Below are 27,869 nucleotides of genomic sequence, written 5' to 3' on the forward strand. Positions count from 1 at the left end.
AAATGGACAGTTAAATCTAACTTTGTCACATTATGTCTTTACTTTTAGGGGCTTAATCCCAACATTCACAATTTTCAAGTACCTATGTCTCTTCAGAGGCTACTTGTTCAATTTGTACTTCTTTAGGTTTTTTTTTTTTTTTTCAATATGTTCCACTTTAGGGGCTATGTGGTTTATTTGTGCCTTCTTAGGGACTATAGGTTCATCAATTATAGACTAATTAGTCATTTTTATGAGTTATTCTAGAGTGTCAAGTTTTCCTTGTATTCTCTTCTTTTGTGAAATTATATTCTTTGAGCTGACAACTCTACCATGCTTAAAGTGCATTTTATATTCATTTGTTAACTGTTTTGTAGGGGTAGCAATTTGTTAAAGTATTTGTTAACAGGATATGTGACTTTATCACTTTCTTTTTGTCAATAAATGTATTTGGTAATTGATTTACAAGATTTTGCAAATGAATTATCCTTTTGAGCATTTAGTTCACATTGATTTATACAAGGATTAAGTTGAGACAAAGTAGCTGCATTCCAAGTAATTTCTCGTCATTTTTTCGGAATTGGCTTTTCTCCCCCTAAAGGCTAGAAAATACTTTCATTAAAATGACAATCCACAAAGTATATTGTAGAAATATCACCTATCAAGAGTTTAAGATACCTTATGATAAACGGAGAATCAAAACTTACATAAATCTCAAGTCTTTGTTAGGGGCCCATTTTAGTGCATTATGTAGGTGTAATTCATACATATACTAAACAACCCAAGATTCATATAAGTAAGAGATATTTGGTTGTTCTCTAAGGGCAAGTTGTGAAGGGGAGTATTCATGGTCAAATATGGGTTAAAGTTGCAACATACACAATAACATGTCCCTAGATAGAAGTATATAATTTGGTTTCCATTAGTAAGAGTCGAACAATTAATTGGAGACTTTTAAAAAGGGATTTTGTCAAACCATTATAGGTATAGTAATACAAAAATATTCTACATTACCTTTGTTCATAGATTCAATAAGATACCCATTTCTACAAATATATTTAAAAATGAGATTTTATTTTTTTTAATTTGCTAGAATATAAAGCATCATTTATATGAAATTTAATTCCATTTGGTGGCATAATATCTGCTCTTTTGTAACCTTCAATCAAGTTTATAGTATTTGATATAGTACTAACATCAGCCTTTGTTAATGTCAAAGTGTAAAGTGCCTTTTATCTTGAAGGATTGTATAAGTGTTAATTATTGCACAATCCACAAGACATAGATCTTCCTTATTTATCATAAAATTACATATGCAATTTCATATATGAATAAAATTTGAATGAAAGACATGCAAAATAAAAATAATAAATATTATGACAACATATGATATATCATCAATCAAAAAAATATTTCCATCATTTGTTAGAAGATCTATGTTTTACTAGTACACTCAAATAAATCAATATATCAAAGTCAAATCAAATACATTACTATTAGTGAAATTGATTTTCATTTATTTCCTTTTACTTTTATAATGGAAATATGTACGTTCATAACAATTTGGATTTCATATTCAGATTCTATCTTGAAATTGCCTCAAGGAACTGTGAGGGAAGAGTTTGTTTTTTCATCTGAACTCAACAAGCTAGAATGCTTTCAAATATTGTTAAAGGTCAATGAGGCATACTACTGATCTTAAACATCAAAGGTCAATGAGGCCTCATCATAGATGGTAACATCATTTGTTGAAACATTGTCTTTACATTGGTTTTCAAGCACCTTATTCGACAAAGCATCATCTATGATCCATCAATCTGATGTTTATTAGTCTCAACCATGGAGTCCGGTGTATTTGCAATATTTATGGAGAATAATTTGGTTTATTTATAATATTTATGGAAAGAAGTTTGGTTTTGGTAGGAGAGAAGTCCCAGAGTGTTTTTCGGATTCAGAACAAAGATGAAGAACGATATTTGATTTGAGTGTGTTTTGAAAAAAATAAGTAAAATCTATTTAATATTTATATTTATCATTAATTTTTTTCTTCAAAAGAAGAAAATAAGACAAAATTTGGAGTGTTATGTTACCTGTTCCATTTGTCTTCAAAGAAGGCAGTCCGAGTAAGTCAAACTGTAGGTAGAGAAAATGGAAAGGAAAAAAAAATAAAATTGGGATTATTTTCTTATTAGCTTTTGATTTGTTTGTTTTCAAAGAAGAAGAAAAATCAAAAGAACCAAATAGATGAATTATATTTTGTTTTGGTGTAGAACCCATGAAGATAAGTAGTCCTTCAATTGATGTTGAAGTTGCATTGATACAGGTTCTGGAAGGATGTTGTTTGCTCCATAGGGAAAGCATGATTTTTGCGCATTAACATAAAGCAATTGAGGTATTTGTATTGACTTCTTTTGTGTATTACTATTTTCCTCTTTTCTTTAATGGTTAACATGCTTCAACCATTATTATGTCTTATTTCCCTTTTATTCATAACCTTTAAATTACATAATCAACAAGCAAACAAAATATTAAGATTTTGATATAGAATTTATCAAAATGATGAAAAATTTTCTATTGAGATTTGATTTTTTTTAAAAATATTTTTAAAACAAAATTTATTTTTCTTTGATGTGAAATTATTTAATTTAATATGGATAGTATTTTCTATTTTAAAAAATATAATGACTTTTAAAATCAAATTAAAAACAAAAAATAATAATATAAAATATATAGTGGTTTTTAAAAATGAATTAAAAATATAATTTTAAAAAATATTTTTTTAACAAAATAGCATAAGTCAATAATTTTTCTATAAGAGTTTTTAATTTTAATATAATTTTTTAATTTTTTTACAAGAAAATTTATGTAAATGGGATATTAATTTTTTTTATATACTCGTAACTTTGTTTGGTTGCCCTTGCCCCCTCATAATTTGTGGACCACCCTTTATTTTTTTTTTTAAGTTTTTTTATTAATTGTAATCCATTTTTTACTTTACTTTATTTTCATTACTTTTTTCTTTCTCTCTTCATTATTTAACTAATGTCAATTCTTTAATTTTCATGAAACCTTCAATTTTAGTTCATTAATAAATATTAATTTTGATTTATTGAATAAAAAATGAAGGAAAAAATGTCAATAATTGTTTAATGCTATATTAATAATTAAAATGTAATATTGATGTCTCCTACATACATGATGTCTTGTCTTTCTAAATCTTCATCTCTTAGATATAATCCAAGGTTCAACAATCATATTGCTCTTGGAAGTGTAAGCCGAAACAATAAGGACAATAAGGATGAGATAGGTGATGAAGAGTGGACATTGGGGGACTGAATCCTATAAAAAGATAAAGGGTGTGGTTTGCAGCATAATGGAGAAGATGAAGGTCCTTATTATTGTTGTCAATATAACACAAATGTTAGACTAACAAGTCTTGATTCCTCTCTATCAATCTCTTTATTTATATCTACTTCATTTGAACTACACTCTTATGAAATATAAGTGAGCCTTCAAATTTTCTATGCAATTCATTCATCAAGAGATGTATCAGCTCTTAAACAGAAGGCCTGATACATTTGTTTAATGTTTTTACATTTCTAATATTTCTATGGGTTGTTATGTGTGGACCCCGTATTTCAGCTCATGCGTTTTCCACTCGATGGCGAGCTCGATTTTATTTGAAAATGATTTTATTCATTAAGAAAATGACTGGGAGTCGCCACTTATTTTTGTTTTATTTTTAAAGGGGAAACAAAATAAGAAAGAAAACCCTAAGTGTGACTCCTTATTTTTAGAAAAGGTGGTCTGTGAAAAATCGGATCGGGTTTGGGGGTCAAGTTACTTATTGGGAAGGTATGGTAAAGACCATAGCACCCCTCTAACTCCCTAAAAAGGGTCTCTACTAATAAAATGAAACAAGTGTGGCAATTGATAAAGAAATCAATGGATACCAAAGAAATCATCAAATAATAAAATGAATCATGTATGAAAACAAACAAAGTGGGAGCGAGAACATACCTTGGCAGCAAGTAATAGTACGCTATTATGGTAACAAAGTTAGCTTAAACGCAAAATAATCACATACATATCAAAGAGCTAGTCAAAGATTAATTAATATTCATTAAACATAGCAAATGGCAATCAGAAGGGATCATATGTAAGGCCCCAACCTAAGCCCAATTTATCTTGCATGAATTAGTTTCACAAATTTCATTATTTTGGCATTATGAAAAATTCATTCTTACTTATGAAAAATCAAAAGAAACAGAAGATTGTTTGAAAACTGAAGTGGAATTAAAACTGTTCAAGAAAAAACTGGATTTTTGAAATTTATTTGGAAATTAGAGTCTTGAAAATTGGAGTCTTAGGAATTAAATTTAAGAATTGGATTTTTGGAAATTAAATTTGAAAGAAATTGGAATTTTTTTTAAAAAATTATTTGAGAATTAGAGTTTTGAAAATTAAATTAAAGAATTGGAATTTTGGAAATTAAATTTGAGAGAAATTAGAATTTTGAAAATCATTTGAAAATTGGAACATTGAAAATTAAATTATAAAAATTGGAATCTTGGAAATTATTTGAAGGAGGGATTTTTAAAAAGTAAATAAATAAAATGATAATAATAATAAATATAATAACAATAATGTTAATAAATAAATAAATATGAAAATTGGAATTTTGTAAAATTGGGAATTAAATTTGAAATTTTGGAGGATTATTTAGAGATGGAATTTTAAATAAATGAATAAGTGAATAAATAAATGAATGGAATAATAATAATATCGAAAATAATAATGATTGGATAAATAATTGCGAAAATTGGAATTTTGAAACTTGGGAATTGAACTTAGAGATTGGAAATTTGAAGAATTGTTTAGAGATTGAATTTTAAATAAACGAGTAAGTGAATAAATAAATGAATGGAATAATAATAATAACGAAAATAATAATAATTAAATAAATAAATGTGAAAATTGGAATTTTGGAAAATCAAATTTCGAAAATTGGAAACTTGAAAAATTATTTTGAGGATGGAATGTCGAAAAATTAAATTTCGAAAATCGAAAACCCGAAAAATTATTTTAAGGATGAATGTCGGAAGATTAAATTTCGAAAACCGGAAACTCGAAAAACTATTTTAAGAATGGAATGTCAGAAAATTAAATTTCGAAAGCTGGAAATCCGAAAATAATAATGATTGGATAAATAATTATGAAAATGGGAATTTTGGAAATTGAAAATTAAATTTGGAAACCGGAATTTTAAAAATATTGTTTAAGGATGGAATTTTGAAAATAAATGAATAAATAGAATAAAAATAATAATGATTAAATAAATAAATGTGAAAGTTCGAATTTTGGAAATTGGAAATTAAGTTTGGAAATCAGAATTTTGAAGAATTGATTTGAAAGGAAATGGGGTTTCGAAAATTTATTTGAAGGTGGCTTTTTTTTTTTTTTAAAAAATTCGGAATTGTAGAATTTTCGAAAAATTAAATTTAAAATTTTGAATCTTGGAAAATTAAAGTTAAAATTAAAACCTTAGAGAATTATTTTGAAGATTGAACTTTGAAGAATTAAATTTAGGGAATTGAATTTCGAGAATTAGAGTTTGGTGAACTAACTTTAGAATCGGGTTTTAGAAGATTTTTTCGAAAATGTTAATAATAATAATTTTTTTGTTTTAGAAAAAATACATGAATAAGTGAATAAATTTAGAAATTTAAAATTCTAGGGGATTTTTAAAGGATCATTTGAGAATATATAAAAACAAAATAAAAGAGAATAAATAAAATAAATGAAGAAATGAAACTTTTAACGTGGAGAGTTTGAAAAAAAATGAAAAGAGTTTAAAGTGCATCGTTTCTTCACGTGTTCAAAGTGGCAACAAACCCATTTTTTTCTTTTATCAACCAGTTCCATGCACTGCTGGAACACATTTTCCATACCCCTTATCCATTACCACCTTCCAAACCATTAAAAATCTCATAACAGCAGCCATGCGTGGACCATTAAACCCATTTTTTTTTATTTAGTCCAGGCACCTCTTCTTGCTTAGTATTTCATTTGTGAAGGCCACACTCCTTGTACTCCTCCATGTCTTCAACTTCCCACCCTCTGCTTCCTCTGATGACCTAACTGCTTCATCGGAAACGTAGCTTCGGGAAGCACCACTGTAGAGAGTATTGAGTTGCGTCTCTATGTTGTTCAGAAACGCGGTGGCTTCATTGAAAGGCCTGGCGAGATCCGATTTATAATTCACCAGTACATCGCAGTAGGTTTCCATGAACTCATCCAGCTCAGGATCCGCACCCAAACAAGTGGAAACGGTGTTTCTTCTGCAAAGCTCGCTTCCTCTCCAGATTTCTTCCAACAAATATGCCACCTCCGGTGGCGCTCCTACCTTCTAGCACTCGATGTAAGCATGGAGAAGTTTAGGATAGAGAGGATGAGTAGCGATTTTGGCTCGAATAGCACTGGAACCTCCTCTTTGAATTTGAGCCACCATGGAAGCTACATCAGAGACCGCCACAAATGACGCCGACAACAGCTGGTCGGATCCAAAGATCGGAAATGGCGTGGGAGAATTAAAATTCGGGTAGTGAGACGGAGAAATCAGATTTTCCGACATAAATGGAGGCGGGTGATGGTAATCAGAGGAGGAGGGAGAGTAGAGACCGTACAGTTGGTCCATATGAGTAGAGATCAGGTGTGGAGGAGACTACTAAAAATAGTGAAAGGTACCCATTCTTCGTAATTCATACTTGATCCTAGTCACTGCAAAAATAGAAATGAGAGAGAATGGGTTTGATGAATGGGGTGAGAGTGGGGATGGTTACGGTGAATATACAAGACAAGATGGGTATGGTTATTTAGTTTGGTGGGTATGGGAGACACAGATAGACGAAGGTAATAAATATGAAGGACATGGGTGCCATGAGTGAAATGGGTAGTGAGACAAATGGGTGTGAGAGACGACCATGCATGCAGGAGATCAAAAATATAATAGGGAGCCAAAACAGAGTAATATTCATAAACAAGCAGATTCAACCATGACAACTTAGAAACTCTTGATGGACAAAGTGAACAAATGAACCATCCTCATCGGCTAACAGAAAATGAAATAGAATCTTTAGGAAATAAGAGAAAATGACAAGCTCGTCATAACCTTACCTGGAGGTCCGCAGCAGAAAAAAAAATCCTTATCCCTTCTCTACCCCCATTCCTCTCATCCTACTCCCGATCTCCTTTTTTTTTTTTTTGCTTTTTGCTCCCCCACTGCTACCCATCCCCCGCTCTTGGTCAGAGATGTCCCTCTATCAACTCCCTGTTCCTGCCATCACCTTCTGAAGCTCCAACCATCACCATGGCAATGGTCACATCCTCTCCCACGCGTCTTACGCTGCTTGCCCTTTCCAGCATGGGGTCCCCCTCACTTCAAAAATGAGATTTTTAGCTCTTCCCCGGGTGGTCCGAAACAAAAGGAAAGCTATTGGTTTTTAAAAGGGTCTACATTATGCTTTGTCTTTCTATTAATCCAATTTTATAACTTTTACTTATATGTTTTCCCATAATTTATCTAGTTGCATTGTCTTTGTTACATGCATTTTATGGATCTTTTGTGTAATGTCTTACTTTTAGTTTAGGTATGATCTTTCTTCATCTTCATATAATATATATTGTTCTTTAATTGTATTTCCATGTACTAAAATGTGTTATATTATTACTTAATTTTGAAATTGTAAGCTCGGTGATAGACATCTAATGATTTTGTGTGTGTCTATATATATATTGTTATTTTGTAGATTTTAAGGTTTTAATATAACAAAATCATTTGTTGGAAAGAATTGATTTTTGTTTTGTTTTTAGTAATAAGAAGGCCTTTGTTCTCAATTATAGTTAACCTAATACATATTAAGTATATTATTAAGAGCTGCTTGCCTAATTTCATTTTATATGAAAATTCAATTTAAACTTTTTATATCAAAATTTCAATGTTTTCGAAAGGAAAAAAAGTAATTGACAATGCCTTATTAAATATGAGATATTTCCCCCTTTTAATAGACACAAATTATGCATTAAAAGGTTCTCAAATATGAGATACAAGTTTGTAATCTTAAACCTAGATTGTTGAATGGAGTTTCCAAATCTCCAATACTCAATTTATTCATTGAAATTAAAAAATGGGTATCTAAAGAAAATATTAGAAGATTTTAGAAATGGATGGTAGGAAGAAATACGATGAATACTAACATGTTAAACGAGGTTATCATCCATAAAATAAAGAAAAATTTTTGTATGCTTCTTATTCAAATTCCAACAAAATGGAAATTATAAGAATATTAATTTTACATTATAAGTATGTTAATGTTATATTTTAACACATCTAATTATAGATTATATAACTATTGTAAAGTATATAAATTTTTTCATAATAATTTGAACAATTCTTTTAGGCTAATAATTTGAATTAAATTTTTTGTTATTCTTATAAAATGGGAAATCCTTTGTTTAGGCTAATATATTATATCATATTCCATATTTGGTTGATAATCGGATAAATAGATTAAGTTATCTCATCACTTATCATATTCTATGTTAAACCAAATATAGGATATAATATATATTATCCAATTTTATTTTTATTTTTTATTTTTTTATTTTATCCCTTTTACATGAGATATGTTAATCTCATTTATCAAAAATTTATTTTTCAACATTTTTTGTTTTATTTTTTATTTTTTAATATACTAATTTTATAAAATAAATTTTTAATTATAAATTAAATTTATGATTAAAAAAGAAAAACTTAAAAAATATTTATAAAATAATATTAATATATGATATATAAAAATTACTTTTATATATTAAATAATATAATATAAAAAAATTTATTTGTAGAATTAAAATATTTCAATCATGACAATTGTTAAACATAACAAAAATTCCATTTTTTTTTTCAAATAGAAACTATTCAAATGTGATATAAATTTTATTTTAAACATTGAAAATGATATATATATAGTTCATATTATTTTTTATTCATTTCAAAAATTAAATATAAATATAAATATGTGATAAGATACCTTAAAATACCATATTCATAAGACAGTGTATCCAAGGATATCATATCTCATTAGAAATAACATCCTAGATTTCCATATCCTATCATATCTTATCCCACCAACCATACACACCTTGAATACTAAACCCTAAACCCTAAACCCTAAGACCCCCTAAACCCCAAACCCTAAACTCCAAACCCCAAGCCTTAAACCTCAAACCCTAAAACCCCTTAAACCCCAAACCTTAAACTCCAAACCCTAAGCCTTAAACCCCAAACCCTAAACCCTAAACTTAAACCTCAAACGCTAAACCCTAAACCCCAAACCCCCAACCTTAAACCTAAAAACCTAAACCCTAAACCTTAAGACCCCTTAAACTTAAAACCCTAAACATTAAACCCCAAACCCTAAACACCAAACCCTAAACCCTAGACCCTAACACTAAACCCCAAACCCCAAACCCTAAACTCTAACCCCAAAACCCAAAACCTTAAACCCACCCTAAACCCTAAACTCCAAACCCAAAAACCTTAAACCCTAAAACCTAAACCCTAAACTCAAAACCTAAAAATCCTAAATCCTAAACCTTAACCCTAAACCCCTAACCCCTAAATCCTAAACTCTAAACCCTAAACCCCAAACCCCAAACCCCAAACCCCAACCCTAAACTCCAAACCCAAAAACCCTAAACCCTAAACCCCAAAATCCCAAAACCTAAACCCTAAACCCTAAACTCCAAACCCTTAACCCTAAAACCTAAATCCTAAACCTTAAAACCCTAAACTCCAAACCATAAGCCCTAAAACCCTAAACCCTAAACCTTAAACCCCAAACCCCACCTTGAAACCCTAAACCCTTAACCCTAAACACTAAACCCTAAACCTTAAACCCTAAACCCCAAAAGACTTCAAACCCCAAATCTTAAACCCTAAACCCAAAACCCTAAACCCTAAAACCCCAAACCTCAAATCCTAAACCTTAAACACTAAACCTTAAACCTCAAACTCTAAACCTTAAAACCTTAAAACCCCTAAAAACCTTAAACCTTAAATCCTAAAAACCCTCACTAGATATTTAGCTAAACGCTACATCAAAAGGGAGAGAGTTTATCCTCAAATTTTGGTGAGGATACTTTGGTATATTAGTGGAAGATACCAAAGATTTTTTGAGTAACAATAGAGCAAACACTACTAATCAAAGATACAAAGTTGTGAATATAAGTCCTCCAAAGCTGAACCAGTAGCAAATGAGGAGGTTAGACACAATTAACAATAATTATACTATTGGAATTGAGCTTCCAAAAACAAGACATGATGTAATAAAATTAGACTTAACTATCCCCTTACTATCCCTTTGGCACATTGACATTGATTTGAGTATTCAACTCATATCTTTTATATTGTACATGATTTAGGTGCATTAAAAGTTGCATAGAAGATACAAGTCATGAGTTCTTTGTAAGTAGATAAGTTGTTCAGAGTCAATTCATAGATTTGGACAATTTAATAGAGATTGTAGTGCATAACCTCCTAATTGGAGGGATGGATTGTCTTGGTTGTTGAAATGGATTTCCCATGATGAGTGCACTAGTTAATATGTGGTAAATGTTAACTAAATATTTGAGTACATGACAAGTACGTGACCAATGCTCTTTTATACCATGTCTATAATAATTTTCAATATTGTTTCACTTCTAGTGATATTATGTGATTTATTTTACTATGTTAACTTCCACTTTAGCATTAACAATCAAGATAGAAGATTTGCATTTGCTTTTGGGAATAACATTACATTCGCTTTGAGGAATAACTTTCACTTTAGTATTAATAATCCCAAATTTAAGATCAAGAAATTACCTTTAAAACAATTTGTGCAGATAATGTGTCATAAAACAAGAACAAACTTTGAATGTTGCATAAAGAAGAATTGAGAGAATAAGAGAATGGAACGAAAAAAAATTTTTGAAATGTTTTTTCTACAAGGTATGAGAGGCCTTTTATAGGCTTCACAAATGACTTCTATTACTCAACTTTAAGATGAGTAAATGGAAGTTCATGAATAAACTTTAATGGTGGTCATTCACCTTGTCATTTACAACAATTGCAAAAGTTCAAATAAAACTGTAAAAAAAATACAATAAGCATTCACATTCCATTAAGATCTAAAATACAATTCCTCCATTTAAAATTTTTAAATATATCTTATTTTTATTCCTTTAAACCCCACACATCCATACTAACCAAAACTCAAATCTTCCATGAATTTGAAAGTCTATAAAACCAGCGCCAATGATTGGGGGTGGTGGGGGCTGATGTAAAAAAGTGAAGCCACAATTGCAACCATTTTTGCAAGTAATTTCAAACTACCTCATTCCTACTAATGATAAAACTGGTGTTAATAATATAATATTTAACAAGTGGGACTTACACATTTGAAGAAAGTATATACTACAAGGAGGCTAAGAAAGCAGAGGTCAACCACCATGTTTAACTAGCAAAAAGGTGAAATGAGATCAAATTCAGTTCAGATTTTATTTCAAAATGGCTGTACAAACAGTGTTTAATCTCTCACATAACAGTTGAATTTGCCACTGCCTACAGGCAACAACCACATCAGGCAATTTACAACTAAAGATAGGAATACTTTGGTCAAGGGTTTTGCACACACCAGATGAGGAAGCAAAAGAGGCCCAAAGTATTAGATTCATGATTCATTACAAGCATCTTTGGTTACTGAAAACCACATATTCTGCAGCTCTTCTGGATATTTGTTTGTGAAACCACTAGTTCAATTCCACAACAAACACTCCATCCTCGCAAACCACCTTAACAGTAGCTTCCGGTTCAAGATTCCTTCTATAAAGGCACAAAATAAAAAGAGCAGCCAAAAAGAACAAAGCAAAAACTTTTTTGCTTTGGAATGTAACAAATGCAGGTAAGCAGCTGAAATTCACTTTTGTTAATGTTCCTCAACTAAAACAAGGGTTCCAAAATAAGAATAATTACACTATCAACTATACACAAAAATCAAGCAGCCCTTGAATATAGCTTACCAACCTCGCATTTTTCTTTGTTTCCCTTTATTTTTTATCTCCTCTAAAAGGCTGAGAAGAAAAAAGTTACAAAACCTTGTATTGAATCCTCATCTGTCACTCCCAAAAGTTGGAGAGGAAGAGCAAAAGCCCAGAAAGTTATCATCGACTCATCAATTTTCTTAATCTTTTTTCGGCAAGACTAGCAACCTTATTCCGTGGCTCAAGAACAAGAGCATGCTTGAAATCTGCAAATATAAAGAGAATGTTGGTTTGGATAAGAAGAAAACAATGAAAAGACCTGTGCACCTTCATGTGTGTGTCCCTTCATTCCCACACCATTTCTTGCTTATCCACTTCATACTGTCAGACTATATCCTACGCAAGGATAAATGAAATGGAATGGATAACAAATAGTTGTAACAGAAATGGACCTGACTCTACAACTAAATGGTATATCAACCTTCATTTCTTTCACAACTAAAGCAATAAGTGCCTCCTTGCATCAAATGGGCAGGTTAAGAATGTGCCTACCATTTGTCTCAGAGATGACGTGACACAAGTATAGGTCTACAATATTTGTCAGACAGTTCTGATGAAAAAAAAATGTCAGACAAAAAAACATGCCAGTTAAAATTTTCTGACAGGCATCTTTCAGGAAGAAAAGGGGTACATTCCTAATTCACCACAAGTTCCTGAGAACACTTGAGATTTTTCTAGCCATATGGATATTCTAAAATGTTCCACATTCATGTGGGATCTTCACAAATGATTATAGACACTTCAATTCAATCCAGAATCTAAGGCAAGAAAGGATGATATGATAATTCAATTATGACATGTATACGACCATGTGACGACCACATGGTCGTCACAATTCTATATCCTAAATCTTGGACAGATGCAATGGATACCTTTCTAAAAGCCTCCTAAAAAGTTATTTCCATAATGCAGGGCCAACTGCATGTTCTTCACCTAAGCCCAACTGATGAGTACTCTGCCAAATGCCTCATTAAAATTTATTTCTGCAATGCAGACCCACATGTAACTCTCCAACCACAGATACATACGCCTCCCTCTCCTCAAACCAAGTTTACTGGGTGGAATGATTATTGCCAGCTTGACATTTATCCCACCTCACATAATCAAATAAAATTTTATTTCATTATCCCTCATTTGCCATGCCTCATTAATGCTGAGCTGTCTTAATATTTTCTCTGATAGCCAACAAAGCTTTTAAGTCCAATAGAATTCTTGCGACCTACTAATTTTATAGAAAAATTTAAAAATTATAATCCATTATTTATGTTAGAAATGAGTGTTTTTTCCAGTCCAGCTGACCACAGAAGCTTTGCAGAAGGCCAAAAAGAACTACTAAATAGGCTCCCATGATTTCATGGATTTAGCATTCCATAATTCTTTTTTCCTTTTTTTTTTTTCTTTTTTTAAGTAAGCAATGATAAGATCCCTCATCTAGAAAGCAAGGTGCATAGGTCATAGAAAGGGAAAAAGGTATAACCCTAAGGAGGGAAAATACAAAAAGGTGCTCCCTCCTTAATCTAGATCCCACCCAATCTAAAAAATCAATTGAAGGCGTTGTTCATTTTAGTATGTACATCCTAATCCAAAATGAAAAACTTCTAACAAAGGAGCTCTTCAATGCCTGAACTGATCGTTCTGCACTTTCAAAGACTCTTCAGATCTTTCCACAAAGTCCAAAAAATATACAATGAAGCAGCTCTCTAGAATAAATGGTTGACAAAACCAGCATACATAGATCCTTTGGTTTCACTTAAAGGATATCTTGTCTTTCCTTGTACCTTTTTTTTTGCTTTTAAAGTAGTAAATAGCTTGTTTTCTTTTTTGGGAAAAAAATACCCAAAACAAAAGGTTAAAAAAAAAAAAAAAACTTTGGAATGTGTGGTGGTGAAATAAGTATTCAACTTTTATTATGCTCCAGATTATGCTTGCAGTAAAGTAAATTGAATTTTCATGTGGATGTGAGCAAAATTAGCACAGTGCATCTAATATGAGATATATATACATATATAGCATTCTCACCTTGAGCAGCCTCCTTGTAACAGAGAAGTGATTCTCTAGCAGTCCCACGTCTCAGATATGCTTTCACATTCTGCACAGGGAAATTGAGCATTGTCAATAACAGAGTTGATATAATGATGTGTTTAAAACTCAAAGAGGCCAAAGAAGAGTTTAACTGTAGGAAGAGAGAAATTTGGAAATTTGAATTAATTTCAACATGAGGTTTGCATTGCAGCTTCAAATACACATATTTCAAATTATCCCCTTTTTGATTACTATCTAGATTAAGAAAGAAACTCTAGTTCAACCATTATACATATGCACAAAGCACGACTTATACTATAGATGGGTTCAACATAACTTACTGCTTATGATTATTATATTTATCTTCCATGACTAAGAAAACCTTACTTCATGCAGAATACCAAGCAGAGAAGTTTGGAGGTTGAAAATTTACTGGGCTAGAAACCCCTCTAAAATCACTACAATGGAACAGAGTTTATTCTTAAAAAGAAGATGAGACAGCATTAGACAACTCCTTTGCAATGTAACTACATTTTTTTTATAGGTAAATTAAGCAAATATGTTAAAAGCTCTTGCAAAAGGCCCACAAAGTACACAGTACACAACCGTATGGCAAGCAAAAGGAAATGAGAAATAACAAACCACAACCTGATACAAAAACATCACCCCAAAGGCCTAGAAAGACATAAAGACCCTGGACAACCTTTCATGCTTGTAAACCAACTCTGTATATACTGCAATCTTATTGAATCCTTGGATAAATTCAGACTTCATCCATCCTCTACTGCCAATTCCACTCTCTCTTGCCACTTCCAGAAATGACTACCTTCTGTCCCATAGGAATTACAAAACAAACCCAAATCTCTAAAACCCTTACCTTGAGACCAAGAGATACAATTACAGCCCCTCTCCACTTCTCTATTGTTCCTATTTTTGGGGAGAGCCAAGCACCCAGCCTCTAAACCTACTAATGGCAATCTGAAAATCTCAAACTTCATGATCACTCACAATTCATATCCCACCACTCTTCCCACTCCTCTCTTTTACACTTGATTTGTTGTAATTAACCAAACACTCCAATTTTTGAAGCCCCCTATCAAAGTGGGATGTAGAGGAAGGCCTCCTCTTCATACTCGAGATTGCTACACTACAACCCTTTATGGCTTCCAACTTTCTCTATAAGGATACAATTTCCTTCTCATACCTTTCCACTGGCAATCCCAAAAACTTGCCACAAGAGACAAATTTTTCAAAAGATTGATTTGGAGAAGCTCTCATCTCCCATCAACTCCTTATTGGGGCTCCCATTCCTTGAAGCCACCTCCTCATTGCACACATCTAGGTCTGCACTCTTGGCCTTGCTAGGAAGTCTGCAACCAAACCTTTGCTAGAAATCATACACAACAGCCTATAACCATCAAACTTGCATTCCAATGAAAGCCCCTTATCTTGCTCCCTCCACGGAATCAAGCTTTTGACCCTCGCAGATTCATTGGAATGTTAGTTGATGGTTTTGAGGGTGAAATTTTGGCTCTCATGAAGAGAATAAAATAAAGAATAAGAGGCAACACCTTCAGTTCAATAATTAAAAAAAAGCCAGGTGTTGGGTCTAAAATTGAGAGAGTTGTGTAAGTTGGAGTGCTTCATCAATTATTCCTCTGCTACAAGTAAAGGGAGGAGGAGTGGGAAAGCCAATTGAGAGTTACGCAAATTTTGTTGATGAAGCTCCACATTCTTTCTTGGAATGTCAAGGGAATAAGTGAGAGGGATAAGTGGAAAGTTATTGAATCTCTCATCAAGTCTCAAAGGGTGGATCTTATATGCCTTCAAGAAACAAAGATCTAACACATATCTACTAAGGTGATGAAGAGTTTGGGATTAGGTAGATTTTTGAGTTGGGGTATTGTGGATGCTAGAAGTTGAGCAAGGGGGATCCCAGTTTTCTAGAGCAACAAAGTGATGGAGTTAATTGATTTACTCTATCTCTTGCCGATTCAAAAAATAGTGAAGACAATTTTATTTGAATGCTTTTAGGGGTGTATGGGCCAATTCAAAATAGGGAAAGGGAGGATTTTTCAGGAGAGCTATGTTCTATTACAGGGCTTTGGAATGACTTGAGGTGTATCGATAAAGATTTCAGTGTAGTTTGTATCCATGAGGAAAGGAGAAACCACCTAAGAAGTTCAGTAGCAATGCGGCATTCCTCAATCTTCATTGAGGAGCTTCACTTGAGGGACCTCCCCTTGACTAAAGAGTGGAAAAATCACTTTAGTGGCCTTATCCAATGTGTTTTCCAAGATCAATCTCTGATCACGCTCCCATTTTATTGGATAGAGGAGGGATAAACACCCTTTAGGTTTGAAAATAAGTGGTTGGAAGAGGAAGGGTTCAAAGACTTGATTAGAAACTAGTGGATGAGCTACTATATTGGGGTTTGTATATCGACATCTTAGCAATCAAGCTCAAAGCCTTAAAGCATTACCTTAAAGTTTGGAATAGAGAGGTTTCTAGGAACGTTGCCACCAACAAAGTTGCAACCTTGAATCAAATTGGTGTTTGGGACAAAAAGGAAAGGAAAGCCATTCTTTCTTTTGAAGTGAATAAGGCTAGAAGGAAGGCAATGGAGGAGAATTGCAAGTGGGAAAAAATGGAAGAAGTTTCATGGAGACAAAAATCTTGAGAATTATGGCTTAAAAAGGGAGATAAGAACACAAAGTTCTTCCATGAGATGGCCAATGCTTGTAGAAGAAGGAACTATTTGGATAAAGCTAGCGTACTTGGATGTTAAGGAGGAGGTGGCTAATGCTTTTCAATGTCTTTTCGAATTGGGGGACGGGAGACCAAGTATCAGCAAATTGATTTTTGAAAATTTGGATAGAGAAGATTAAGGGCATCTAGAGGTTCCTTATTGGAGGAGGTATTTTGAGCCCTTTCTAGTTTCTGTGGGGAAAAGGTCCTGGGCTGGATGGCTTCTCTATGGTCTTCTTGCAATTTAGTTGGGACTTTGAGAAAAGTGAAGTGATGGACTTCTTTAGGGTGTTCTACAAGATGGGCACTTTTCAAAGAAGTCTAGACGCCACATTTCTAGTGTTAGTTCCAAAAAAAAGCATGTTGAAGACTTAAAAGATTTCAAACCAATCAATTTGGTGGGTGGTTTATACAAGCTACTAGCAAAAGTCCTTGCCAACAGGATTAAAGAAGTGTGTAAAGTGGTCTTGACCTTCCAACATGCCTATGTGGAGGGAAGGCAAATTCTAGATATTGTCTTCATTGCTAATGAAGCCATTGACACTAACATGAAGTGTAACAATAAGGAGATCATTTGTAAACTGGGTATTGTGAAGGCTTTTTTGATCATGTCAACTAGGACTTCTTATTAGCAATTTTGGATTAAATGGGTTTTAGCCCCATGTGGATAAGTTGGATTATATGACTCAATTCTTTGTTTTGGTATAAGCCCTTCGAGTTACTTTCAAATTTCTAGGGAGTTGAGGCAAGGTGATCTTTTATCCTTGTATCTCTTTTATCCTTCTCATGGAGGCTCTCTCATCTATCCTAAAAAGGGCAAAGGAAGGGGGTCTCATCTCAGGTTTCTCAATGGTGGAAGAGGAGGACAAGGAATAGGTGTGTCTTATTTGATTTTTTCCAATGATACGCTTATCTCTGTGATGTCTCAAAGGAGAAAATGGAATATTTGAGGTGGATTTCATGTGGTTTGAAGCAATCTTTGGCCTTAACATCAATCTAGAGAAAAGTAAGTTAATTCCTAGTAGGGAGGTTGCCAATGTGGACAAGCAAGCTAAGGTCTTGCATTGCAGCATGAGAACCCTTCTAGATATCTTGGCCTTCCACTGGCAGCTCCTTTCAAATCAATTCGAGTTTGGGATATGATTGAGAATAGATTTCAAAAATGACTTGCTATGTGGAGATAACAATACTTATCAAATGGGGACAGACTTACTCTAATTCATTATACGCTTTCTAGCATGCCAATTTACTTCATGTCCCTCTTCATTATTCTAAGAAAGGTGAGTTTGCAGTTAGAAAAGATCTAGAGGGACTTCCTTTGGTGAGAGCCCTTGAGAGTAAGCTACACTTGGTCAATTGGTCCTTAATTTGTCAAAAGAAGAGATGTGGGGGTTTAGGTATTAGAAGTTTGTTCATCCTCGGCAAAGCTCTGCTTGGAAAGTGGTTGTGGAGATTTGCTTGCAAAAGAGACACCCATTGGAAGCGGGTGATTTCAAGGAAGTATGAGGAGGATGAGGGATGTGCTCTAGAGAAGTGAGGATAAGGTATGAGGTGAGGGTATGGAACATCATCAAAAGTGGGTGAGAAGGCTTTAAAAGCAAAGCAAGCTTTAAGGTAGGTAATAGGCAAAGGGTAAAGTTTTGAATGAATAGGAAGTGGGGATGAACCCTAAGGTGAGGCTTTCCCTATGCTACTCTCGATTGCTTCCTCCAAAGATGTATGAATAGCTAAGATGTGAGAGCAGATTAGGGAGGGTGCACGTCGAAACCTAGGTTCACAAGAAAGATCCACCATTGGGAACTAGATGAGGTGGAAGTCTATTTTAGGAAACAACAGGCATAGTCAATTTGTAGTGGCATAGAGGATAAAATGGTTTCACATGTAAGATGTGGCAAATTCTCTATTAAGTCTCTTTATTCGTCCTTTTCCATTGAAAATTTAGAGGCATTTGCTAGAAGCTTGGTCTAAAATCCTTCGGTCTTGATGAGGGTGAGTTTCTTCCCATGGGAAGCTACTCGGGGAGGATTTTGACATTAGACTAGCTTAAAAGGAGGGGATGGAGAATTCTAAAATATGTTATTTGTGCAAAGGCAATGAAGAAATAGTTGGTCATACCCTCCATTGTTCGAAAGCAGTCATGTTGTGACATCTTATTTATGCTCGTTTTAAGATAAAATGGGTGATGCACTCTGTTGTGAGAGAGGTCCTTCTAAGTTGAAATGGTTCTTGTGTTAGGAAGAAGAGGATAAAAGTTTAGAGAGTTATCCCCTTCTGTTAAATTTTTGGACTATCTAGAAGGAAAGAAATGAGAGAGCTTTTGAAAACATTGAAAAAGAGGACCACTTAATCAACAAACTTTTATGTATGTCTATTAAGAGTGGGTTAGATTGTACATAGGTGGTAACTCTTTATCCATGTGTCCACTTCATTGATTTGTTGAGCTCTAAGTGAGACGGGGGAATTGCTTTTTTGTTTTCCCGCAACATTGTTTGGCTATTTTGGCACCTTGCATGCATAATGTATACCTTTTCTTGCCTTTTGTTAGGCACTATAATATTCTCTATCTTTGCCTATCAAAAGGAGTTATCCAATGCTCTTTGACCTTTAAACTCAAGAAAGCCAAACTTTTTTCCTCATACTTGGATATTTTATTTATTTATTGTATTATTTTTGGTCTTTTAGCAGGGGTTGATTAGTTGGGAAGGAATACTAGGATATTTAAAGGTAGTCGTCTCAGAATTTACTATCATTCCCAATAGCTTGATTATGCTCAATTTGAGAGATGTGTGCAAAGGGTGATAGGTTTTGGGTTGGGGTTTTGGTGCTTAGGGAGCCTCCTTCCTTCTGGAATCCTAAACTTAACTTTGATGGGTGATTTTTGGGGAATCTAAGCCAAATGAGAGAGCAATGTGTTCAAAGATCAAATTCTGATTAAAAAAAAAATGTTCAAAGATCAAAGTGGCAACTTGTTTTGGGCTCAACTTTGATGGTTGCTTTATGGTTGAATATAGAGGAAGAGATTCTAGCCCCATGTATGAAGGATTGTTTGGTAAAGGCACCAATTCAATAGCTTTCATGTTGAACATAATGTAACCATTATTATTTGAATTAATTGGTTAAAAGGGATGAAATAATCCCCGAATTTGTGAATCTAGCCCTTCCCATGTGTTTACTAGAAAAGTAACCATTTTTGACATAAATGTACTTTATCATTTCAAATATTTATATGTAAGTTTTAAAAGAAAATGTTATTTTTACAATAAAAGAGCGAGGACATTTATGTTAAAATGAAACCAAAAAAGGATGGAGGGTTAAATTTCAAAATTTGAGTTTTCAATGGCTTTTTTAATCAAATAACCCTTATTATTTTTTGGATATCTCTAGAGAAGAGAAGAGCTTGAGATGGGATGTTTAGATTTGCAAAATTTAAGATTCTCTAGTAGAAATGTTTCGCTACTTTGGGGCCTCAAACTGATAATCAGTTAACAAATTGACTAGCAAAAGGAGTTGATCATCAAAAGGTTTTTAAAAGAAGCAAAATGAGGTGCCTCATTAGAGGTTTTTGAAAAAGACTTCTTTTGCTTTTTTTTGGATGAGATTGAAAAAGACTTCTTTCAGTGTGTCTAGATTAGATAAGCTAGGATGGATTGTGGAGCATGTGTGACATGATGACTATCTCATATAGGGGTTTGGAGAGAATCATTAAAGGCAAGATCCTATGGCAAATCGCTTGTCTCACACAGATGTGGATTGTGTGGTGGGAGAGAAACACCAAGGACTTTGAGTACAAGTGGAGGACGACAGAGACACTGTGGGATTTAATCCACTTCTATTCCTCTTTATGTTGTTTTCAAGATATTACTCTCAATGTTGTTTAGCTTGATTGGTCCTCAATGTAAAAAACAAAAGGTTTTGAATATCAATGAGAGGAGTTTTGCTTGGTTTTAGGAGATGCCATTGTATTTCCTTTTGGACCAAACCTCTTTAGCTAGGTCTCCTCCTATCGTGGTAGAGTTTCGCCATTTTTTTAATGAGCTCTTTGTAACTATGGGAAGGACTCCTCATCCTTTTCATGTACTTTTTATACATATTTAATACATTTCTGTTTATGATACAAAAAAGGTGTTTGGATTAGGATGGTTCATATTCTTTTTCATCCTTGGTTTGTACTTCTTGTTTTCATTGAAGATGTTCATCCTTCCTTGCATCTCAGTTGTCTTTTGGCAGTGAAATTCTTGTTTTCTAACCCCAAGACTAACAACCACCACAGTAACCCCCCACACAACATAAATAAAAAGTTCATAAAATTGTATCATTGATGGACTTCAAAAGGAAATATAAAAGAACAATATAGTCTGCTAATGAAACTATGTTGCAGGATATCATAAGGTTACTTTCAAACAAAAGCAACCATATCAAATCAATGCAGACTGTTTAAATAATCTTCAGATCACAACATGAAAATAAGTTTTTTTTCTTCCACCCAAAACCCTTACCACTTGAGCTAGGCCTCAAGGGCTATACATTAAAAGAAGTTATAAGATGATTAAAACAAATATAAGCCATATAATTTGTGATGGTTGACATTTAATACCTCGAATTCATCAGGAAGGGGGTGAACAGTATCACCTTCCCTCCTGGAAAAGAAAATTAACAAACAAAAGAATTTGGATAACTTTAGAGAAAGATTTAAAAGAAGCTAATTTCAAAAACCAACACTATTGAGCATAACACATGGCCCTAAAACCAATAGCAACCAGATCAAAGAATTAAAAGATGCACATATGGAGTAATTAATGTTTTACATTATGCCATCAACGCCATTAGCTTATCTTCTTACCTTTTTATCAAGCAATATTGCCTTACTACAATCCTCCGCAGCTTGTTGAAAGCTGCATGAATTTATATCAAATATTAAGGTCAGCCTCAAACATGAAGTAACAAAATGAAGATCATCGGCTAACAAGTCAACAAAATGTCATACCATCCTAATTCTAAGTAAGCAGCTGCCCGGTTGCAATAGTATGTTGCATTTGTCTCATTCAACTTGATAGCTTCAGTGTAGTAATTTACAGCCTTATTCCACTGTCTCCCCTTAAATGCAGCATTTCCCTGCAACAAGATTTGTCCCCAATTCAAGAGAGCTTGCAATAATGGAGCCTAATAACTGCTTCATGTAAGGAGCTTATGATGCATCTCACGTGTTAGTTAATAAATAGTTGATAGAACTTTGACCAGTATTAGCTTTTGAGTGAATAAACATTGTAACAATCATAAGAAAGAAAAGCTCCTGAGCAGTCTATGCTAACAAATCTTCAAAATATGTAGATGATAAATGGGGAGGCTTCATAAGGCACTCTAGCAAAAAGACATAATAGTAAGTATTACAATGTGTAACCCCATGGAGCGAGGAGGGAGGGGGAGGGAGAGGGAGTGAGAGTGAGAGTGAGAGTGTGTGTGTGAGAGAGAGAGAGAGAGTGAGCTTTGGGCTATAATATATTGGCCAATAAAACGTGGAAAACAGCGGAATAAGGAATTATCCAATTGCGCCTCAGAAAGAAAGAGAGAGATCCCACAATTGTCTAGGATGCCTATGTGGTCTACATGCCATTGAGTTGGCCTAGAATGACCAAAAAATGCAGTTCTTAGCCAGTGTAATGTATCATTAGTGGCAGAACAAAACCAGTTCTAACCCACTGTAGGTATTAATTCAGATCTTGTTATCTCTACCTGAAATGGATGTGAGACATTGAAGTTTTAAAAAGCTCTTGACACAATCCAGCTTTAAAATCAGGAAACAGTTACCAACAAGTTTCATTTTTTTGCACAATTTGTGCATTGCTGTTAATGCATAACAAACATCTATTAGCATCTTACAAAAATGGTATTCATCAAACTACTTCACACAGATACAATGCTTCATGTCTAAACATAACAAGAAGAAAGGAGCTCTAAATTGGCAAGAAAATTTAAATGAACTAGGAAGATACTGTTCAACCATACAAGTTTGAGAGAGAGAGAGAGAACAGTGTCAACCATCTTACAGTAAGTCTTATTTATTTAATATCCATCCCCAACAAGATTAGTTTATTATAGAAAGAGAACATGAGGACACCGATCCTAATGCTACTGTCACTCACACCACTTTATGATGAGACTAAACCCACTGAATGATATGCAACTCCATTAGAGAACACTTATCAATGGTGAAATAGAAACATTATGCAATTTCTAATAGGCAAACAGAAAATATATTATAAGTGCCTAACGAAGGTGCACACAAAAGTATACATGGGGCATAGAAAGGTGCCAAAAGGCCGACAAAGACCAGAGAGAAACAAAAAACAACCCCCTCTCCCTATTTAGAGCTTAGCCAGATAATGAAGTCTAACATGGACATTGAGAAATATCCTATATACACACTAACCCACTTCACTCATTCAGTATTTTCAAATGATATCCTTGATATCCTATTTCTGTACTTTCATATGGTCTAAAAAACCAACTCCATAAGCATTTTGAAACTATTTTTGAATAATCTAAATCTAAAAAATGATAAAATCATGTGAGTCTCCTCAATGGGAGAGTCCTTAGGATTCAAACCCACAACAAAATGAAGCCAGGTAACTACCAGTGAACCAAGAAACAAGTAATAACAGATGAAAATTTGCATCTGGTGATCAATAACAAGATTATGGAATATTACAGCTCATAGTTGTTGATATCAAATGACACACAATACATGATCCAATATATAGTGTAAAAATTACACAATTAACTCGTATCTTTGCTTCTATTTTTCCCTGAGAGTCTTCTGATCCATTTATATAGTTCAACAGACCAGACAACCTGATTTTGAAAGAAAATCTTTTTAATTTTTTTTTTAATTCTCAATCACATCCTTTTTCCCCCCTCCTTTTTTAACAGTATTCTAGGACCTTTTAGGGTTACAAATAAGATGAGCAGGTCTTTCTAGTGATTAAGTTTTCTTGAGGCCTTTTCCCATTTTCAAAAGATTTGAAATCTCTCTACAAAGCTCTGAAATGAATGACATTTCCACATTCAAAGACACTCTGGATACAAGTTTGAAGAGATCTGAAGACTCTCTGTTGGCCCATAAGTTAACTTTTTACTTCATTAGGGGTCATTTCTTGTTAGCAAATCTGGGTGATAAGAGAACAGTCCTACATGGAAAAGTTAGAACTTTTGTACAATAGTAACTATTGAATAATTCAAGATTTGGAACTTAAAAGTTAATAAAAATTTAAAAAGTTATTTTGTGATTTTTATGACAAATCATGCATTAAATATCACATTGTGTTGAGTTCATTTTATCTAACCCCCTGATTAATGTTCAATAAATGATACCAAAAACAAAAAAGAAAACAAAAAAGTGATGAGTGGCAAGATTTATAATTTAATAATTCTGCCTCAATGGTTGTCTCTTTCACTTTTCTGACATCTTTTGGTGACTGTTATATACGTCTTGTTTACTTAGGTGTGCTCTTTTTGATGCTCGTTTTAATATAATCTTTATTTGCCTATTTAAAAAAAAAAAAAAAAAAAGAAGCAATTCTGCCTAAAATTAACTAATAGAAGGATATGGGATAACACACCTTTTCTTTCAAAAGTTCAGAAGCATCCATGTCACCATTGGTATCTGGCAATGGCAATGAATTGGATGTAATACTAGCTTGCTCTTGAAGGGATGGGTACATATCCAAGACAGTATCAAGAAGAAATTTATCAGCACCATGAAATGCAATAAATGAAACAGAGATGGGAAAATCTTCATGCTTTCCAAGTGGAACCGTAACCTGGCAATAAAACTTGAACAAGTCAACAAAGCTCAAGAAACTAAAATACATCAAATGAAAGCTTGTGTGACAACAATAAGTTACCTGACAGCACCCAGACATGCTTGCTATGCTCAGTAAAGTGAATGCTCTATCATGGAACTCAGAGAACACTGCTTTCTTTGAGTTAAGCTTTAATGGAGGATCTGCAACTGTAGGAATTACTAATATTCCATCATCCTGAGACGAGGGGTAAAAAAAGAGATTGAAGATAGTGGCCCATAGGGTATACCAATAAATATTGTAAAAGAGTAAGGGGCTCAAAAAATCAAGAAAGTGAATGAAATATCAATAAAAAAAAATGGCAAAAGAATTTAGGAATCAACATAAGCACTTAAGAGATCATCAACAGCATGTACTAGCCTGGAATTTCAATAAGTGAATCAGATGGTTATGGATTTTTGAACCAAATGCTCTTGATTCAAACTCCTTGTGATTCTAGTTTACATTTATCTTTCCATTATATAGCACATACAATTCTACGGAGAAACCTTGTCCATGTCGAACACTCTATAGGACATGACACTCCAACACATCTTTACAAGTTCTGAAAACTCTTGGACATGACTAAAATTTTAGCATTAACAAAAGATAAGCAAAGGGGGACCACAAGATACACCAATGAATTTTTGTAATTCAAGGACAACCGGATAAGAGATGAATCAACTATTGATGCAGCAAAAATTATTGCAGAAGAATTATACACTTCTAAAGAGGACTGAGTAGCACTAGATCAGCTCAATCTAAGGAACAAGATGCAAACTTCTAGAACACTGGGCAATTTTTTTTTCTTTTTTTAAACTCTATTTGGATTTAGATTATGAAAACATATGCACTCAGGACATAGCCATTTTATTTATGGAACTCAAAACACAGATCATCAATAGAACCAAAAAAAAAGGGAGAGGAAAAAGGTCATGAGAATGTCTATTAGCAAAAGAATTGTTCCATTCAAATTCAATCAACACACCTCAATAAACCATTACCCCAACTTATTAGGGTCACCAAAGAGGCGGGATATTCATTGCTTACCAGACTATGCATTCCATTTCCCCATTTGACTCCATTAGGGTCATATGCACCATAAAATCTTTGTCCTTTTTTTGTGTGTGTGTGTTGTGTGTTGGGGTGGCTGGCAGGGCTCACTGCCTTAGTCCATATTATTTTCACCTTTCATTTTTTCCCTTTAGACACATAAAAATTGTATTGAGTCATTATTTATAGGTGATCTTCTCTTAACATGATAGAACCAGCAACTTTCCTCATATTGTCCTCAAAAACACATTTGCATCTTACTCTATCTTTTCTTACAGTACCAATTATCCATCTCAACAACCTATCTTGTATTCTGAACATGCTGTTTCATAACTTATCAACGTTTTATAGAATACAATATTGGTCATCTTACAGTTGTTTTACAAAATTTCCCTTTTCTACCACATTTGCATGACAACAGGAATTATCCACTTCATCCATCCTGCTGTAAGCTGCAAATGATAGATGGGAATGTCCTCTTCAATCTCCCTGTTCTTAAGGCTGATCAACTTGCTTTGGGTAATCTATGGCCATCAATTTTAGACAGACCCCCATATCCTCTCCTGATTTAAAATTATGTTCCCACATATCTTGTCTTAGTCCTACTCAGCCAAATATCTTGTAATTCTAAAGTATCTCTAAAAAGTGCTAACTTGGAGATAACTCCTACTTTAACTTTTGTCTGCTAAACACTGTATCCTTAGCAAAACATGTATCATGGGATATCCTTCCTCTCTTAAAAATTTAAAGCAATTACTCAGAAATGAGGTTAGTTGACCTACCACTAGCCCCAAAAGCCTAGGGTCTATTTGGGAGAATTTTCAAAAATGGTTCTCAAAAAACAGTATATGAGAATAGTTTTTTATTTTTTTTGGAAAAAAAAAATTATGATGTTTTATAGAACAAAAATTTGTTTGGGAACTTTGAAAACATGAAAACACGTTTAGTTATCAATTGTTAAAATAAAAAAGGGTTTTAAGAATTGCTCTGAAAATATGGTGTTTCCTAAGAACATATCTTAATCGTTCACTTGTTTTCTATGAACTGTTTTAAAAAATAATTATACAAATATGAAGAATGATAGTATTACACATAAAATTTATTCTTTAAAAAAATTGAAAACATTGAGAACATTCCAAGTTCACAAACATACTTTTATTCTAGAAAACATTAGAGAACCATTTTTTAGAATTGTTCTAAAAAACTATTTTTTAAGAATTGTTTTTGAAAACATTCCCAAACAAGCTCTAGAATGTTCTCAATCTATTTTTGTGTTTACAAATATTTCTTAAAAATAATTTTTTTATTTATAGCACTTTATTTTCAATCTAAAGACATATTTGTACAATTATTTTTTAAAACAACCCCCCAAAAACAATTGAAAATAATTAAAATATGTGCTAAAAAAAGACCCTATTTTCAAAACAAGTTCTCAAAAAATGTTTTTTATCAAAAAATTACCAAACATGTTTTCAAATCTAAGAAGTAGTTCCCAAACAGGCTCTTAATTTTTGTAGGAAAAGGGCCAACCATGTTTATTAGACTGGCCAACGCTTAATGCACCACCCATATGCGACCTTTGCACAAATGGGTTCAATAAATCAAGGAAGAAAAAAACAACATGATTTGAACCCATGATCTTCAAGAACCAAAGCTCAACTACCATGTTAAACTACCACTTATCTTAAAAGCTTGCGCTTGTAAGGAATGAACCAACAATATTTATTTACTTATTTATTTATAAATTGATAGGCAACTAGGAAAACATGTATTAGTAGCACCAAAAAGGAGGCGTAGCAAAGTACATTGCCCACTAGCAAGAAAGGAAAGAAACAAAAAGACCCCTCTCCTTACTTTAGTTTCAACCAATCTACAAAATCTAAACAACCAACAATGTTTATCAAGTTGTGCCTTAAGGACCTTCCCTTGTCCGATGGCAAGTATACGTACTGTGGTGGTTTAAACAACAATTTAGCCTCTAAGTTGGATCGTTTTCTAGTCTCTGACGATTAGGAAGACCAGTTCAGTGGTTTGGTTCAGAAAATCCTGCCAAATCCAACCTCTGATCATACACCAATAATGTTAGAT

The 27,869-nt window shown here is 33.3% G+C and overlaps 1 protein-coding gene and 1 pseudogene across 1 annotated transcript in view; both read right to left on the minus strand.

Moving 5' to 3' along the window:
• Positions 1 to 6,013: 6,013 nt before the first annotated feature.
• LOC117925974 lies at positions 6,014 to 6,676 on the minus strand (annotated as a pseudogene).
• A 4,878-nt stretch (positions 6,677 to 11,554) lies between these two features.
• LOC117926774 (outer envelope protein 64, mitochondrial) overlaps positions 11,555 to 27,869 on the minus strand; it is a 43,824-nt gene continuing 27,509 nt past the window's right edge. Inside the window, exons 8-13 of the mRNA XM_034846065.1 lie at positions 24,792 to 24,926; positions 24,507 to 24,707; positions 21,875 to 22,002; positions 21,731 to 21,782; positions 14,140 to 14,209; positions 11,555 to 12,326 (exon numbers count right to left, since the gene is read on the minus strand). Coding sequence (XP_034701956.1) covers positions 12,241 to 12,326; positions 14,140 to 14,209; positions 21,731 to 21,782; positions 21,875 to 22,002; positions 24,507 to 24,707; positions 24,792 to 24,926 — 672 coding nt within the window. The 3' untranslated portion in view covers positions 11,555 to 12,240. The remainder of the gene's footprint in view (positions 12,327 to 14,139; positions 14,210 to 21,730; positions 21,783 to 21,874; positions 22,003 to 24,506; positions 24,708 to 24,791; positions 24,927 to 27,869) is intronic.

Source organism: Vitis riparia, chromosome 12 (assembly GCF_004353265.1).
Source record: "Vitis riparia cultivar Riparia Gloire de Montpellier isolate 1030 chromosome 12, EGFV_Vit.rip_1.0, whole genome shotgun sequence".
Taxonomy (NCBI): domain Eukaryota; kingdom Viridiplantae; phylum Streptophyta; class Magnoliopsida; order Vitales; family Vitaceae; genus Vitis; species Vitis riparia.